The 14,700-nt window shown below is 41.1% G+C and overlaps 2 protein-coding genes across 3 annotated transcripts in view; both read right to left on the bottom strand.

Annotated features, from left to right (window-relative positions):
• The window catches only part of LOC306890538 (L-fucose kinase-like), a 20,693-nt gene continuing 5,993 nt past the window's right edge, over positions 1 to 14,700 (bottom strand). The window contains exons 4-7 of the mRNA XM_079450333.1: positions 1,385 to 1,572; positions 1,217 to 1,316; positions 886 to 1,109; positions 1 to 474 (exon numbers count right to left, since the gene is read on the bottom strand). Coding sequence (XP_079306459.1) covers positions 388 to 474; positions 886 to 1,109; positions 1,217 to 1,316; positions 1,385 to 1,572 — 599 coding nt within the window. The 3' untranslated portion in view covers positions 1 to 387. The remainder of the gene's footprint in view (positions 475 to 885; positions 1,110 to 1,216; positions 1,317 to 1,384; positions 1,573 to 14,700) is intronic.
• On the bottom strand, positions 3,472 to 11,094 carry LOC306890537 (GTPase IMAP family member 8-like). 2 transcript variants are annotated; one of them, XM_079450331.1, is made up of 6 exons: positions 10,806 to 11,094; positions 8,690 to 9,388; positions 5,295 to 5,939; positions 4,590 to 4,760; positions 4,232 to 4,402; positions 3,472 to 4,044 (listed from the first exon to the last, which is right to left on the bottom strand). In XM_079450331.1, the coding sequence occupies exons 2-6, from the start codon at positions 9,369 to 9,371 to the stop codon at positions 3,806 to 3,808; spliced, it is 1,908 nt and encodes a 635-aa protein (XP_079306457.1). In that variant the 5' UTR covers positions 9,372 to 9,388; positions 10,806 to 11,094; the 3' UTR covers positions 3,472 to 3,805. The 2 variants fall into 2 exon arrangements, with proteins under 2 accessions (XP_079306457.1, XP_079306458.1); XM_079450332.1 differs by lacking the exon at positions 10,806 to 11,094 and adding an exon at positions 10,160 to 10,336.

Below are 14,700 nucleotides of genomic sequence, written 5' to 3' on the forward strand. Positions count from 1 at the left end.
AGCATCGGCCTAAATAGCAATATTTATTTCAATGCAGAGATGCATTTATATGAAGTAAAAGTTGAATGAATACAAAAGTTGATAAATGAGCAAAAGATATGAGGGACAGACAGACATTTAACAAAATAACATACATAAATCAGTTCAAGGTCATTTGAGTTGTTTTTATTGCACAGTACTGTCTAATTCTTTGTACTGTTCAAACATAATTGTACAGTAATACATTTCTATATATATTTCAATATCTTCATGGAATTACAAATGTTAAAAAAGATGCAAGAATCAAAGTCATTTAAAGTTTGTGATTTACAGAAGATAAGGCAGTGACTCAGACTCATGTTGTCGGCTGATCTTGTGTGTTTATGGATCATATTTGAGATGCTGGTGTCAGTCAGGATGTTCAGAGCTCTTCTGAATGATGGTGATCCCATCCATATCTAACTCCACTGAATGAACACTGAATAGACCAATGCTCTGAGATAACAAAACAGGACCAACAACGATACATTAAATACATTACATTTCTCTAAACCACACTCGCTCAATTTTAGATCACATGAAGGGAAAACCCTATTATAATCTATATAATCGAGAAGTAATGTTATGTGATGTAGTATGGACAGATTTTTGCTGGAAAAATCTATTTGTAATTTCTTGTTTTTAATGGAATAAATACAAATGTATATTCTGCTTTGTTTGCCTGTAAAGTAATGTGCATTTATTTGTGATAAAAAGTAGTTCCATTAATATTCTGGAGAAACTGAATATTTCTGTACACTTAAACAAATAAGCTTACTTCAATATCACATATTTCAGATTTACCTGCACTTAAAACACATCACACTATCTTGTCCTGGAGACTTTATACCTGCTTCACTCACTCACCTCTATGTTGCTGAGTACTTCTTTCACTCTTTCCTTCTGTTGAGGTTCATGTGTGAGCAAGAAGAGAAATCCTCCTCCTCCTGCTCCTGCAAGACTCTGTCCTAAGATCAGAGGTTGAAGTTCATTCATCATCATCCTCACAGCTGCTGGTTCACAGCCCGGAGCCATCAGCTTCTTCTGCTGCCAGTATCTGTCCATACAGACCCCCAATCTGGAGAGAGACCCTGATACAAACACAGATGATGACTGAATGTGTACTTAGATCCTGACCATAACCTTCTTTTAGGGATGTCCTCATTTGTATAGATTTAAAAGAGATGTGGACTCTGACCTTGTCTGCAGGCTTCAGCACACTGATCTGCATTGGTCACCAGCTGTTCTGCGTTCTGCACGATGGAGGGTAATCGAGCGTACCAGCTGCGCACCACATCCTGCATACACAATAACCTTATTAATAATCAACATAATGAATGTGAAGGATCAGTCGCTCACCTCATACCTGCAGAAGATTTCGTGCTAAACGCGTCTTTCCGGTGTAAACCAGAAGAAGATGCTGCTGCAGGACAGACAGAAAGTCTTGAGAGAGAGAGAGCTGTTCTACTTCAACTCTCAGAGGCAACCGAGCTGCAGATCGAGCGACCTTCACTCCTCCAAATAAACCGCCAACCTGATCCTGCCATCCACCACCTACATCACAGAACAGAAAGACTTTTCCAACAACTTCTATTGGTTAAAGGAGTCATGTGGGGTTAATACGTGTTTTTCTGCGTCTTTGGTGTTTTATAAGTTGCCCATAATTGTATAAGACACGGAAAAAACGCAAAAATTAAATTGTCAGAACAAAGTATGCATTCTATCTAAAAGCGAATGCTCACCCAGACATGCCTGAAACGTCTCGTGTAACCAAAACCCCAAAAATGTACGTCATTTCATTGGATGACTTGACTAAAAGACCGCCCACATGTATACGCAAGTTAGGTGGTAACTAAGGTAATATGGGTAAATAGGTGGTAAGCACTTATAGTATTATTGCTCCTGTACGACATATCTGTTATTGCTCCCTGAACTATTTGTAAGTCGCTTTGGATAAAAGCGTCCGCTAACATGCACAGTATGTGGAAAATACAGCGTTTTTTAACCTTGCATTACATCTATAACATCCATGTGGCAGTGTAGACCAGCTGCGCAGCTCCAGTCCTCCACCCCAGCGCTGTAACAGCTGATCTTTCAGTGAGAGAGGAGACGACACACACACCACATCACTGCACACACACACTGCTTTCAGCAGAGCACCTACAACACAAACATGGGATTATGGATAAACAACAACTCTTGTACTCATGCATTTAATTCCTAAACAACACATCATCTCACCTGGAGCATGTGGTTGGCAATAGTCTTCCAGGTCTGTAAGAACCTCACAGAGTGTTTCTGTGGTAATACTGCAGTCTGGTTCTCCGCTGGTACTGACCAACAGCAGATGAGGTTCTCATCTCGTGCTCCAATCAGCCGTTTGCCATCCACCTTGATGGCCACATTGACCACCAATTGGCCTGTTGAAAAGTGATGGTCTCCATCCCTCCTGGACTGGTGCTTTTCTCCTGTCTAGAAATCGGGCACATAGCCTTAATGCTAAAACTTGACTCACAGGGGCCCAGGTCAGGGAGCAGACAGAATGGCATAACCAGCGGTCTGCTTGTCGTGTCACGTCGCAGAATACACAATGCACAACATGCGATAATACTTTCTCCCAAACATCATAAAATAGAGACTGTGTCTGTCCCCCTGGTTGTCGAACATAAAATAATGCGTAAACCTCTCAAAGGTAATTTAATTAACGTTAAACTAATAATCAATACACAAGGAATAAATGCAAGAGAGTGAAAGAAAGCCACTTGGTAAACATTAACGTCTCGGTTACATATTTAACCTCCGCTCATTCACCTTTTGTCATGAGGAGCCTGAGAATTGAGTCTCAAGTGCTTTAGTGAGCATTAAAAGCACAACTTCTCGTTCCATCAATCAGGGACATACGTAACCGACACGTTCCCTTTCGGTCGGTCTCTCGACATTGTGACGTCAGAATGGAGTTCCTATGAAAACGCCATGATGCTGTGCCGCGTCACAATTTTACACAACAAGATGGTGAATAAATGGTTTTATTAATAACACATCAAAATGAGGTTTGTGTGTGACCCAAAAACAGCGTTTGGCTGAAATACTGTTAAATGTTAAAACATTTATAATTGTTTAAACAATACCTGTCAGTAAAATATACACATACTGTACATGTATCTGCATACATACATACATAAAAAGTGCTTATCGTGTTATGACGTTAGTTAATAAAAGAACACAAGTGAAACTTCATTATCTGTTATAATATAAAGTCAAAAGTAAAAAAACACATTGCAAGCAAACAATACAATGAATGCAAAAGAGTAAAGCAAAGCCTTTCATCAACTACTTTAGTTAGGAATGTGGATATTCTTTATAAGCATAATACAAGTGAATATCAAGTGTAATAAATATTTATAAATATTTAAAATATATAAGCAATATATTCTTGATCATTGTGGCTGAACGGAACAATTTCTGATTGAGATTAGTACATAAAAATATTTGTCATTATTATATTTACATGATAAAACATGACATGTAATGCCAGTTACTGTACAAAATATAAAAAATGTCATCAGTGTAAATGACCTTGATCACAAACTGTATTCCCAGCTCTGTGTAACTGTGGTTTAGTGATGTTAGATACATGTATCAGTTCAACTATTATTGGAAAGAAAGGCAGTAGATTGAATATATTGAATAGATGGAAAATTAATCACAGAATTTGTGTTGAGTCAGATACAAATGATTTCATTCATTGGTTTTCTTTAGGAAAAATAACATTACATCTTTTTTCTACTCATTTATTCTGTTTGTCTCTTAATAATTTTAAGATCTTGGATGTTTTCTTTGTTGTTTTGATTTGTGAATGTTCCACAGACTGAGGAGTGAAGGATTCAGATCCATCTACAAAATTGGTTGGTAAATCTTTCGAGTCCCTGGAGTGTGATGATGTCTGATCGAGACCTGATGGAGATCTGAATGAACCATAAGCAGAACTTCCCAGAGAGACTGTATCAGACATCTCATCTTCACTCCCTGGAAATAATGAAGATATTTACTAAATGGTTTTATGCACCTGAAAACTGTACAGCAGTTACACTGCAAGACTGTGACACATTTTTCTTACATTGCAATAAATAATTAAAATGTGAAAATGCATTTTAAATATTTAAATTCATTTTTGAGGGCACTGTAGTCACATAGTTAAAATAAAGATAAGTACTCAATGGTTGGTGTAACTTCTTGTTGTATGATCCATCAGCAAATGAGACGGGTCTGTCTTTAGAGCGTGATGATGCAAAAACTGAGTTGTTGTCTGCACGTGATAGAGATCTGAATGAACCATAAGCAGAACTTCCCAGAGAGAGTGTGTCAAACATCTCATCTTCATTCCCTGAAAACAATGAAGATATTTACTAAATGTTTTTATGCACCTGAATAGTATACAGCAGTTACACTGCAAGACTGTGACACATTTTTCTTACATTGCAATAAATAATTAAAATTTGAAAATGCATTTTAAATATTTAAATTCATTTTTGAGGGCACTGTAGTCACATAGTTAAAATAAAGATAAGTACTCAATGGTTGGTGTAACTTCTTGTTGTATGATCCACCAGCAAATGAGATAGGTCTGTCTTTAGAGCGTGATGATGCAAAAACTGAGTTGTTGTCTGCACGTGATAGAGATCTGAATGAACCATAAGCAGAACTTCCCAGAGAGACTGTGTCAAACATCTCATCTTCACTCCCTGAAAACAATAATAAAAAGATTGTATCTAAAGTATTTGATCATAGAGAACAAGAGAACATGTTTAATAGCTGGAAACAATCAAAACAACTATTTCCTTGTTCATTACTCATAAGAAAACAAATTATAAGGAGTTCTAATGTGGTAAAAGTAAATGGCCTGCTGTACATAATAAAAAACAGTAGACTTTTAATATAGTCGAAGACATAGAAGTGGAATTGAAAAGGGAAAATATGCTAGAAAACATCAGAACATTTTAACAACATTTAAATAAACGGGAACTGAAAGATTTATCTTTACCTTCCTATACATTTCAAAATGTCAAAATATTTTAGACTTTTAGGCCACGTTTTGTCAAACCAACAACACAACAATTTTTGTGCAACATTTTCTATAGACTTATAATGTTATAACATATTGATATTCAATTTTTAAAACTGTAACTCTTTTCTATCCGATCTGATTGACTGTAATCTCAGTATAAGGACACTGAAAGAAAGAAGAACATTTCACTATATATTTATGATTCACTCACTCATCTGTGATTCTGCTTTCTTGTCCTCTGCTCTTCTTTTCTCCTCCACCTTCTGTAAAACTTCAAAATGGCAGCCGTTGTTTTGTGTCACGGTCTCTTCTATCTTCTCCAGCAGATGTTTTATCTGAGTGTCATCACTTCTGTTCTTATTGTTGAGAACATGATATCTGTTCCCACATTTCTCCACCAGCCACTGGAGATCCTCTCCTTCACTCTCAATGTGTTGCTCTATAGATGTGTCTCCTAGAAAGTCTCCATATGTGAAGAGCACTATAGTGTGACTCCAGACTCTCTCACCCAGAAGATCCACATAACCCTGAAATACTTTTCTCTCTTCCTCTTTGAATATAATGTCTGCACGTATAACCAGTAGAACAACATGAGGTCCTGGAGGACACAGAGACACACTGAGTAAAATCTCTTGTTTCAGTAACTCAGAGCTCTGATCTACAGGTATAGTTCTCCTCCATCCTGGAGCTTCTATGACAGTGATGTGTCTGTCTGCTACTTGTCTCTGTCTCTTCACACACTGAGCAGTTCTCTTCAGGTCAAACTCTTCTCTGTTCAGGATGATGTTTCCAGCTGAGCTCATCCCAGCTCCTCTATATCCCATCAACACAATCCTCAACTCTGAGAGCTTCTCACCTGTAACAAACACACAAAACACACTTGAATGTTAAAGGTATGAAGTGCCGTATATTTTACTGTGGAAATAAATGTAAGATTTTACACAATGACACATGTACTTTTAACTATACTATAAACATAATTTTACTTTAAACATATAAGTCACATTCAAATTTAGAGTGAAAAACACATGTGACATTCTTAAAAATTCTGTTTCTTGTATTTTGTTTATCAGTTATATATATTATGGTGTTTAATATTACACGTTGTGTTACTTCAGTGTGTCATGTTACTATGATGGTGTAGGTGTTTGTATGTATGATCACTTCATAAGATGTAAACACAGTCCCAGAAACACTTGTGGTTTTCAGTTTATTTATTAATTATTATTATTATAAATCTTACATTCATAAATAACTGTTAAAAATATTTTCTAACATTTTGATTTGGTTATAAGTGATCTGTTGGTTGAGTTTTGTTCAAATGCATGTGTAGTGTTAAACAACTGAAACAGGAAGTTCTTCTGGGACCCGTTTCAGAAAGCAGGGTAAGTGCAAACTCAGAGTAAGTTAACCCCAGAAAACGGGATACTCTGGGTTTTCAGGTTCAGAACGCAAGGTATATCCAGTCAAGTCAAGCCCGTTTCAGAAATCAAGGTATCTTATACTTAGAGTGAGTAACCATAGTTACATACTCTGTGAACCTAACCTAGTCGGGAGCAGGTTTTATTCCACTAACCCGAGGTTTGTTACAATCTCCGCCCCTTTTAGAAGCGCGAGCGGTGTTGAACTTGCCTACGCCGTTTGTTTTTTCAATCGTTTTCCTTAATCGCACAAGTTCATAACACAGACATTAAATGTCCGTTTATTCAGTACGCGTAGATGAGGAAGCTGCATTCATTCAGAGAGAGTTAAATTTACGTCGGGAGAGAATATATGGTGAAGCCCCGTTTGGATGTTTTATCATATCCGGAGGACCATTTAATGGTTTCTTTACAGACCATTAAATATATTCACAATCTGCTTCATCCTTGCATCACAAACCTCACTCGTCGAGGTCGCGCTCTTACATCTGAGCAGATTCTCTGTATGGCCTTACGTTTCTTTGCTAATGGAAGCTTTCTATATAACACCGGGGATGCAGAACACATTAGCAAGGCAACTGTATGTGGAGCAGTAAGAAACGTGTGCATCGCTCTCAAGCAATTTTTGTTCATTTTTGTTAAGTTTCCTGTGAGAGCCATCAAAGAGGAGGTTCACAGGACTGCAGGTGAATGGTGAACGTCTATCTGACTAAGCTGATCAAATAAACGTGGTCTTGCTGCCAACTCTGGAAGTAAGCTGATAATTTAAATACCCTTTAGGATTTCCCAATGTGATTGGTTGCACATTTAAAAGGTCCCACTCGCGCGGTCTTCGAACCGCCGTCGGTCCGAATGGGAGACGGGCACTCTAACGATGAGCCGTAGAGCGTCTCTGTTGGTCGGGGAGTGAGGCTTACACACTGCACAGCTCTTCACTAGCTGGCCTCCGTTACACATAGCTGGAGCAGGGGCAAGCATGGCCAGTTTTCTGTCTTCTATAGCCAGGTTCTCGGTTCTCATGTCCTCATAACTTTCAAGGCCATTTTATTAAATATATCAAACATTTCCCAGTCAGGCATCCTACTAGTAAGAGCATTTAAACTCACCGGACTGAATGATGTTTATATATTTCATTTTCAGCTGCTGCCATGTTCTTTTTATTGCAGAAGGATTGCACCTACATGACAAAAATCGTAGGTATATATGTGTATATATATATGTATATCTTATATGTAAATGTATATATAGTGCCTCCAATTCGACTGGCGAGAAATAAACGGAGCGCTTTTTGTCACGTGGCGTTGCCATGGTGAATCGTGTTATCTTCGCTCAATTGATGATGGCTTTTTAAAGCCGCGATGAACACGCGTAACCCAGAGTAAACTTACTCAGAGTGGATTGAACTCATTGAAACCAGCTGTTCTGAAACAGAAAACTCAGAGTAGCGATTATCTGAGTAAATCAACTCAGAGTTCTTATTTTAACTCAGTGTTGCTTGAACCTCCTTATTGAAACGGGTCCCTGGACCAGTGTTGTTAATATTATCTAAAGTGGTCTATATTAGTATTTGGAAAGGTCTATAGAAAGGCCATCCGACTGAACTTTGATTCATTATGAGACTGTTTGTTCTAACACCTGTATTATAGTGGTTATCTGTGGATTAAGGTTAAAAGCATATTTACATTATATCAGTAAATTAGATATACAATTTAGAATAACATAAATAATCATTAAAATGCCACTGTCGAAATGTCTAAAAATTCCTTAGTTTTACATTTTGTTTTTCATTTTTATGTCTTTCTTTCAGAATTATTCAGACAAACACTACAGTCAGTTAATGGAAAAGTTGAATATTTTATCGTAATTATATGTTCTGTATTCTTAGATGGAAGAAACTGTATATTAAGCAGGAAAATATTCAGTCAGCCTTCAGTGTGGTAAGACACTTCAATCCCATGTTGGGCTCCCTTCTCTGTGTTTATTTGACAAAAAAACAGCTGATTGTACATGAAAATAATATCACACACAATTCACCTGTTATACTCTGTACCAGCAGAGCTGTGATTCAACCGTAACTGACAGACATGATGAAGTCTAACAGCACGACTGTAAGTGTGAGATTGTTTTCATGTTCAGTCCACTAAATGTTCTCAGTGTTTAGATCAGTACTGTGATGTTTACTCACTCATCTGTGATCTGATCATCTCTCTCTGTTTCTTTATCCTCTTCATTCGTTCTTCTGCTCTCTCCTCTTCTTCTCTTCTTCTCTTCACCAGCTCCTGTAAAATCTTTCTGTCTATTTCAAAATGGCAGCCGTTGTTTTGTGTCACTGTCTCTTCTATCTTCTCCAGCAGATGTTTGATCTGAGTGTCATCACTTCTGTTCTTATTGTTGAGAACATGATATCTGTTCCCACATTTCTCCACCAGCCACTGGAGATCCTCTCCTTCTCTCTCAATGTGTTGCTCTATAGATGTGTCTCCTAGAAAGTCTCCATGAGTGAAGAGCACTATAGTGTGACTCCAGACTCTCTCACCGAGAAGATCCACATAACCCTGAAATACTTTTCTGTCTTCCTCTTTGAATATAATGTCTGCACGTATAACCAGTAGAACAACATGAGGTCCTGGAGGACACAGAGACACACTGAGAGAAATCTCTTGTTTCAGTAACTGAGAGCTCTCATATACAGGAACATCAATCCACCATCCTGGAGCTTCTATGACAGTGATGTGTCTGTCTGCTACTTGTCTCTGTCTCTTCACACACTGAGCAGTTCTCTTCAGGTCAAACTCTTCTCTGTTCAGGATGATGTTTCCTGCTGAACTCTTCCCAGCTCCTCTATATCCCATCAACACAATCCTCATCTCTGAGAGCTTCTCACCTGTAACAAACACACAAAACACACTTATCCAAATTAATGTTCTAAATAAGTGTAACAAAAGCTCTAATTAATAATAATATTAAATTATTCAGGCAATAATAAAGCAGTAATAAACACAACACAGTCTTGGGGTTTGATTTAGTTTAAACTACAGGGAACATCATCATCTCATCACTCATATCAATTCTAATAAAGAAGCTTTTTGTACACTGTTAAAAATAAAGGTGCTTATAAGATTATTCACAGCGATGCCATAGAAGAACCATTCAGTCAAAGGTTATTTAAAGAATCACCTCTTTCTAATCTTTGAATAATCTGAAGAACCTTTTAAGCCACAAAGAACCTTTTATAAAAAACCTAAAGGTTCTTCGGATGTTAAAGGTTATTTTTGGCATCGTGAAGCACTTTTGTATTTAAGAGTGCATACGACAGAAAATCTAAAAGAAATAAATCCTGTTCCTACATCTGAAATGTCAAAGACAAACCGTGGTAGAACTGAATAAGATGAACATGTCACTATTAAACTCAGTTATGAAACAATCATTGATACAGTATTTATGGTTCATATTTAAACAGGATTTATTTACAGAAAAGCAAAGCTGTGACCTGAAGCTAATACTTGTGTCACCGCAGCACTCACACAGATCATTACAGTGAGAAAGCAAATCATTTCACTTCTGTGTTTCGTCAAAGTTTTTGAGTTTTGTCAAGTTTTAATCTTTGCTTGTATTATGAGTAAAAATGAAATTGGTTTTAAAAGATATTGCTTACTTGACATGTTTCCCAGAAGTTTCAGAGTAAACTCAGATCCACTGTCTCTAGTTTTTACTTTCAGTTGTTCAGTTACATAAAACAAGGAAGCATATCTACATAACAGGTGCGCAGAAGGGTGCGTCTGAACATAATAGAAAAATGTTGTCCAGTCAGTTTCAATGCAGAGACAGGTTATTTAAATGAACTAAAAGTTGAATGAATACAAAAGTTGATAAATGATAAAAGATACAAGGGATAGCCTGACAGACATTTAACAAAATAACATACAAAAATCAGTTCAATGCCATTTGTGTTGTTTTTATTGCACAGTACTGTTTAATTCTTTGTACTGTTTAAACATGATTGTGTCAGATGGGGAAATGTAAAGTGGGTTGAGGGATAGTATGGCTCCTGGGTAACTTGGGGTGTTTAGTTTTGATTGCAGTGAATCTCGCGTGCAGTGTTGTGTGTAAAGATATTGAGCACGTGTGATGAGTGTTTATAATGGTCACGTGTGTTTATGGACATTGTATTGTCGGAAGCCTACTGTGGGTGTGGTATGTAATGGACTACTACAGGTGACCCCCATTGACTGAATAGCTGCCACGCCTCTGATTATCATGATCATAGACTTATAGCTCTATAAAAGGTGACTGAAACTTACCATGGGTGCGCGGACCGGACCGGACCCTTATTCACGGCACGACCGATTGAAGATTCGAGTGAAACCCCGCACGCAAGTATCCTTAGAAAGGGACGTTTTCTTATCCTCTCATTATCCATTGCTAATGGTCTAGCACTCGGCTGTAGCCTCTGCCTTTTGAGGACGTTTTGCTGGTTTTCTCTTTATCTAGAGGACGGAAAGCCGCCAAGCCACGCCGGAGTCCGGTCGCCTGCCAGACGGCGAGAGAGATCGTTGGAGGTGAAGACGTTACTTCCGGGAACCCCGTTCTGACACGCCTGCATTCGGCCACGCCCTCCGGGAAATCCCTGTGACTCGTGAACGCCACGCCCCCGGCCTGAATTGACTCAAACGGCCAACTTCAAGGACACTTCAGATAGCTGTGTTTTATCGTTTGAGAAGATATTTATTACATTGTAAAATTTGTTGTATTTATGCATGGTGGGAAAACTTGTTCTAGCTTTTATTGAGAGAATTACTAAATTAATAAATTGTTTTTAGTTTTTCTAAACTTGTCTGTTTGGCTCCTGTTCCTGGGATTCCATTAGATTATAGAGGGGTGCTTCTGACACCTTTTTGTGGCGTAGTCGGCAGGGTCCCAGCAACATGAGCCAACAGAATGATGACGGGCAGTCAGGTAGTAATGCGATAGTCCCACCTATGTCACCGCTAATTATGCCCTGGTTTTTCAGTGCGTCCTGGGCCCCTAAATTCACTGGAGAGCGACGTAAATTTGGAGAATGGCAGACCCAGATGAGGGCCATGCTGCGCGCCCAACCCCTGAATGCTCAACAGCAGGTGGATTTTGTTTTGAGCACACTGGATGGGGAAGTCCGACGGGAAGCAGCCCTCCTACTGGATGCAGACCGTGCCAATGGTGAGAAGGTCATAGAGGCCTTAGGAAGAGTCTTTGGGGATACAGCCACCCATGCTCATCGACGAGCAGAGTTCTATAAATGTCATCAGGGTCTAGAGGAGGGTGTCAGTCTTTTTGGATTGAGGCTACGAGAATGCTATGCTAGGTTGGCCACCACCGAACGGAATGCCATCACAGATGAAGATGTGTTATTACGAGACCAATTGGTGCTGGGCCTTCGGACAGGACCAGTACGACAGGAGCTACAGCGACTGCTGCGAAGAGATGAGAGGCTGACGTTTCAGGCGGCTCTGAAAGAAGCGCGTGTATTGGAAAAGGAGTTAGACAGCCCTCCTGCCGAAGCAGGGGCCCATGCTATTCGTACCCAGGTAGTCTCGTCCGATGTAAGGGGTGGATGTAGGTCTGACCTGGATGACCTCAGAGAGAGCTTGAAGTCTGAGCTGCGAGACGAGCTGGCAGTACAGTTAAAGACTCTTAGTAGCAAACTGGTAGAAGAACTACGGAATCAATCTCCCTATGTGGCTCCGGTAGCTAGCCAATCATTAATTCCTGGGACCCGGCAGCCTCCCCCAGTGCGACGTCAACGTCCACCTCCATCCACCATGAGTTATCAGTGGGATGTACATGGCCGGCCAATCTGTCTGGATTGTGGCGAAGCAGGGCACATACAAAGATACTGCCCCAGACGAGGACAGACAAAGGATTTTTAGCGACCCCCGTCACAGGCAAAGGAGTGGCGGGGGTGAATGCAACCAAGGGTGGCCCGTCTTTTAAACCTGCCTTAATAGGTACGTGCCCTGGAGTGGAAGTAGAAGTCAATGGTAAATCTATAAAGTTTCTGTTGGATACAGGTTCCCAAGTGACTCTCTTCAGCGAGACCCTGTTCAAGAACCAACTCCAGGAGACCGTCCTTAATACGATGGACGAATGCAACTTGTTGACACTGAAGGCAGCCAATGGATTACAAATCCCCTACATAGGCTATGCCATGATGGATTTTAAGGTAGGAGGGGTATGTATTCCCAACAAGGGTGTGATAATTGTTGAAGACCAGTGTTTGGGCAATGATGGGGCAGTTTTGGGAATGAATGTGATAACCGAATGCTGGAAAGAACTCATGCAGGGTGTCCATCCAGGGGTGGTGGCCTTTCGGGCTGCCGTGGCGCCAATTGAAGGTAACCAATGGGAGAAGGCCTTTGCAGTATGTCGCCGAATACAGCAGATAGGGCCAACAGCCCTGGGACAGGGAGTGGCAAAATTAACCAAGCAGCCTTCTGTTGTTATTCCTCCTCAGACAGAGATGGTGCTGTGGTGTCGAACGAGTGATGAAGTTCCTAGAGACAATTGCACGGTGCTGATTGAACCATTGGGAGATGAGGAGTCGAGTTTGCTTACAGCACGTACGGTGGCTATAGTACAGGATGGCCATCTGCCCTTGAGGCTCTGCAACCCAACTATGCTTCCCGTAGAGGTCCCCCAGCGTCGGCCACTTGCAGAAGTCACCCCACTGCCACTTGAAAGCATCATTGGGCAGAGAGAGCTTATATTGACACCAGGCAGTCCTGGAGTGGTCGAAGTTGGGGTCAGCACTGTGGGTGCCAGTCCCTCCACCTTACCATCTGGCCTGGAACAAGAGGGTGCTGCATTGAACCAGGAGCAGCGTAAACGTCTACAGGAGTTGTTGAGGAAATGGCGTTCCATCTTTGCGGAGCATGACGAGGATTTTGGCCACACCAATATCGTGAAACACCAGATCCCCACCGGGGCTGCCCCGCCTAGCCGTGAGCGATACAGACCAGTTCCACCTTCACTGTATCCTGAATTAAAGAGCTTGCTGAAGAACATGCTGGATGGTGGGGTCATCAGGGAAAGTTCCAGTCCGTGGGCTGCACCGATCGTACTCGTGAAAAAGAAGGATGGGTCTTGGCGATTCTGTGTAGATTATCGGAAGCTGAACTCTGCTACGCATAAAGATGCCTATCCCCTCCCCCGTATCGAGGAGTCTCTGACTAGTCTTAAAGGTGCGCAATGGTACTCCACATTAGACCTGGCAAGTGGCTATTGGCAAGTCGAGGTGGACGAGCGGGACAGGGAGAAGACTGCCTTCACCACCCCCCTTGGATTATACGAGTTTGAGCGTATGCCCTTTGGGCTTTGTAACGCGCCAGCAACATTTCAAAGACTCATGCAGCGCTGTCTTGGCAAATTCCTGAACGAATCATTATTAATATACCTTGATGATGTCATTGTATATTCATCAAGCTTTGACCAGCACCTCCAGGACTTGGACCGAGTGTTCGAGCGACTTAATGGCTATGGCTTAAAACTCCAGCCCAGAAAGTGTCGCTTATTCAAGAAACAAGTGACCTATTTGGGGCATATAGTAAGCTCAGAAGGGGTAGCCACCAACCCTGAGAAGACTGCAGTCATCCAGGACTGGACTGCCCCGCAGAATGTCCGCCAGGTCCGGTCCTTCCTTGGGCTGGTGGGCTATTACCGTCGGTATATCCCTGCGTTCGCAAAGATTGCTGCTCCTCTCCATGGCCTGCTACGGGGCATGGCAACCGCCCACAAGACTGCACCCATCCATTGGACAACAGAGTGTGAACAGGCGTTCCAACAGCTGAAGGAAGCTCTGGTGAGCCCTCCCATTTTGGCTTATGCTGACTTTACCCAGCCATTCCGTTTGTACACAGATGCGAGCCTGGAGGGTCTGGGAGCAGTGCTGGCCCAGGTTCAGGATGGCAAAGAACGTGTCATTGCCTATGCCAGTCGAAGTCTCCACCCTACGGAAAGGAACGACCAGAATTACAGCTCGTTCAAGTTGGAACTGTTGGCCCTTAAGTGGGCAATGACTGACAAGTTCAAAGACTATCTATGGGGGATGGAGGTAGAAGTCTTTACTGACAACAATCCACTCGTGCACTTGGAAACGGCGAAGCTTGGAGCGGTAGAGCAACGGTGGGCAGCCCAGCTAGCCAACTTCAAGTATACAATCCG

The sequence above is a fragment of the Barbatula barbatula genome, assembly GCF_947034865.1.
Source record: "Barbatula barbatula genome assembly, chromosome: 25".
Lineage (NCBI taxonomy): Eukaryota > Metazoa > Chordata > Actinopteri > Cypriniformes > Nemacheilidae > Barbatula > Barbatula barbatula.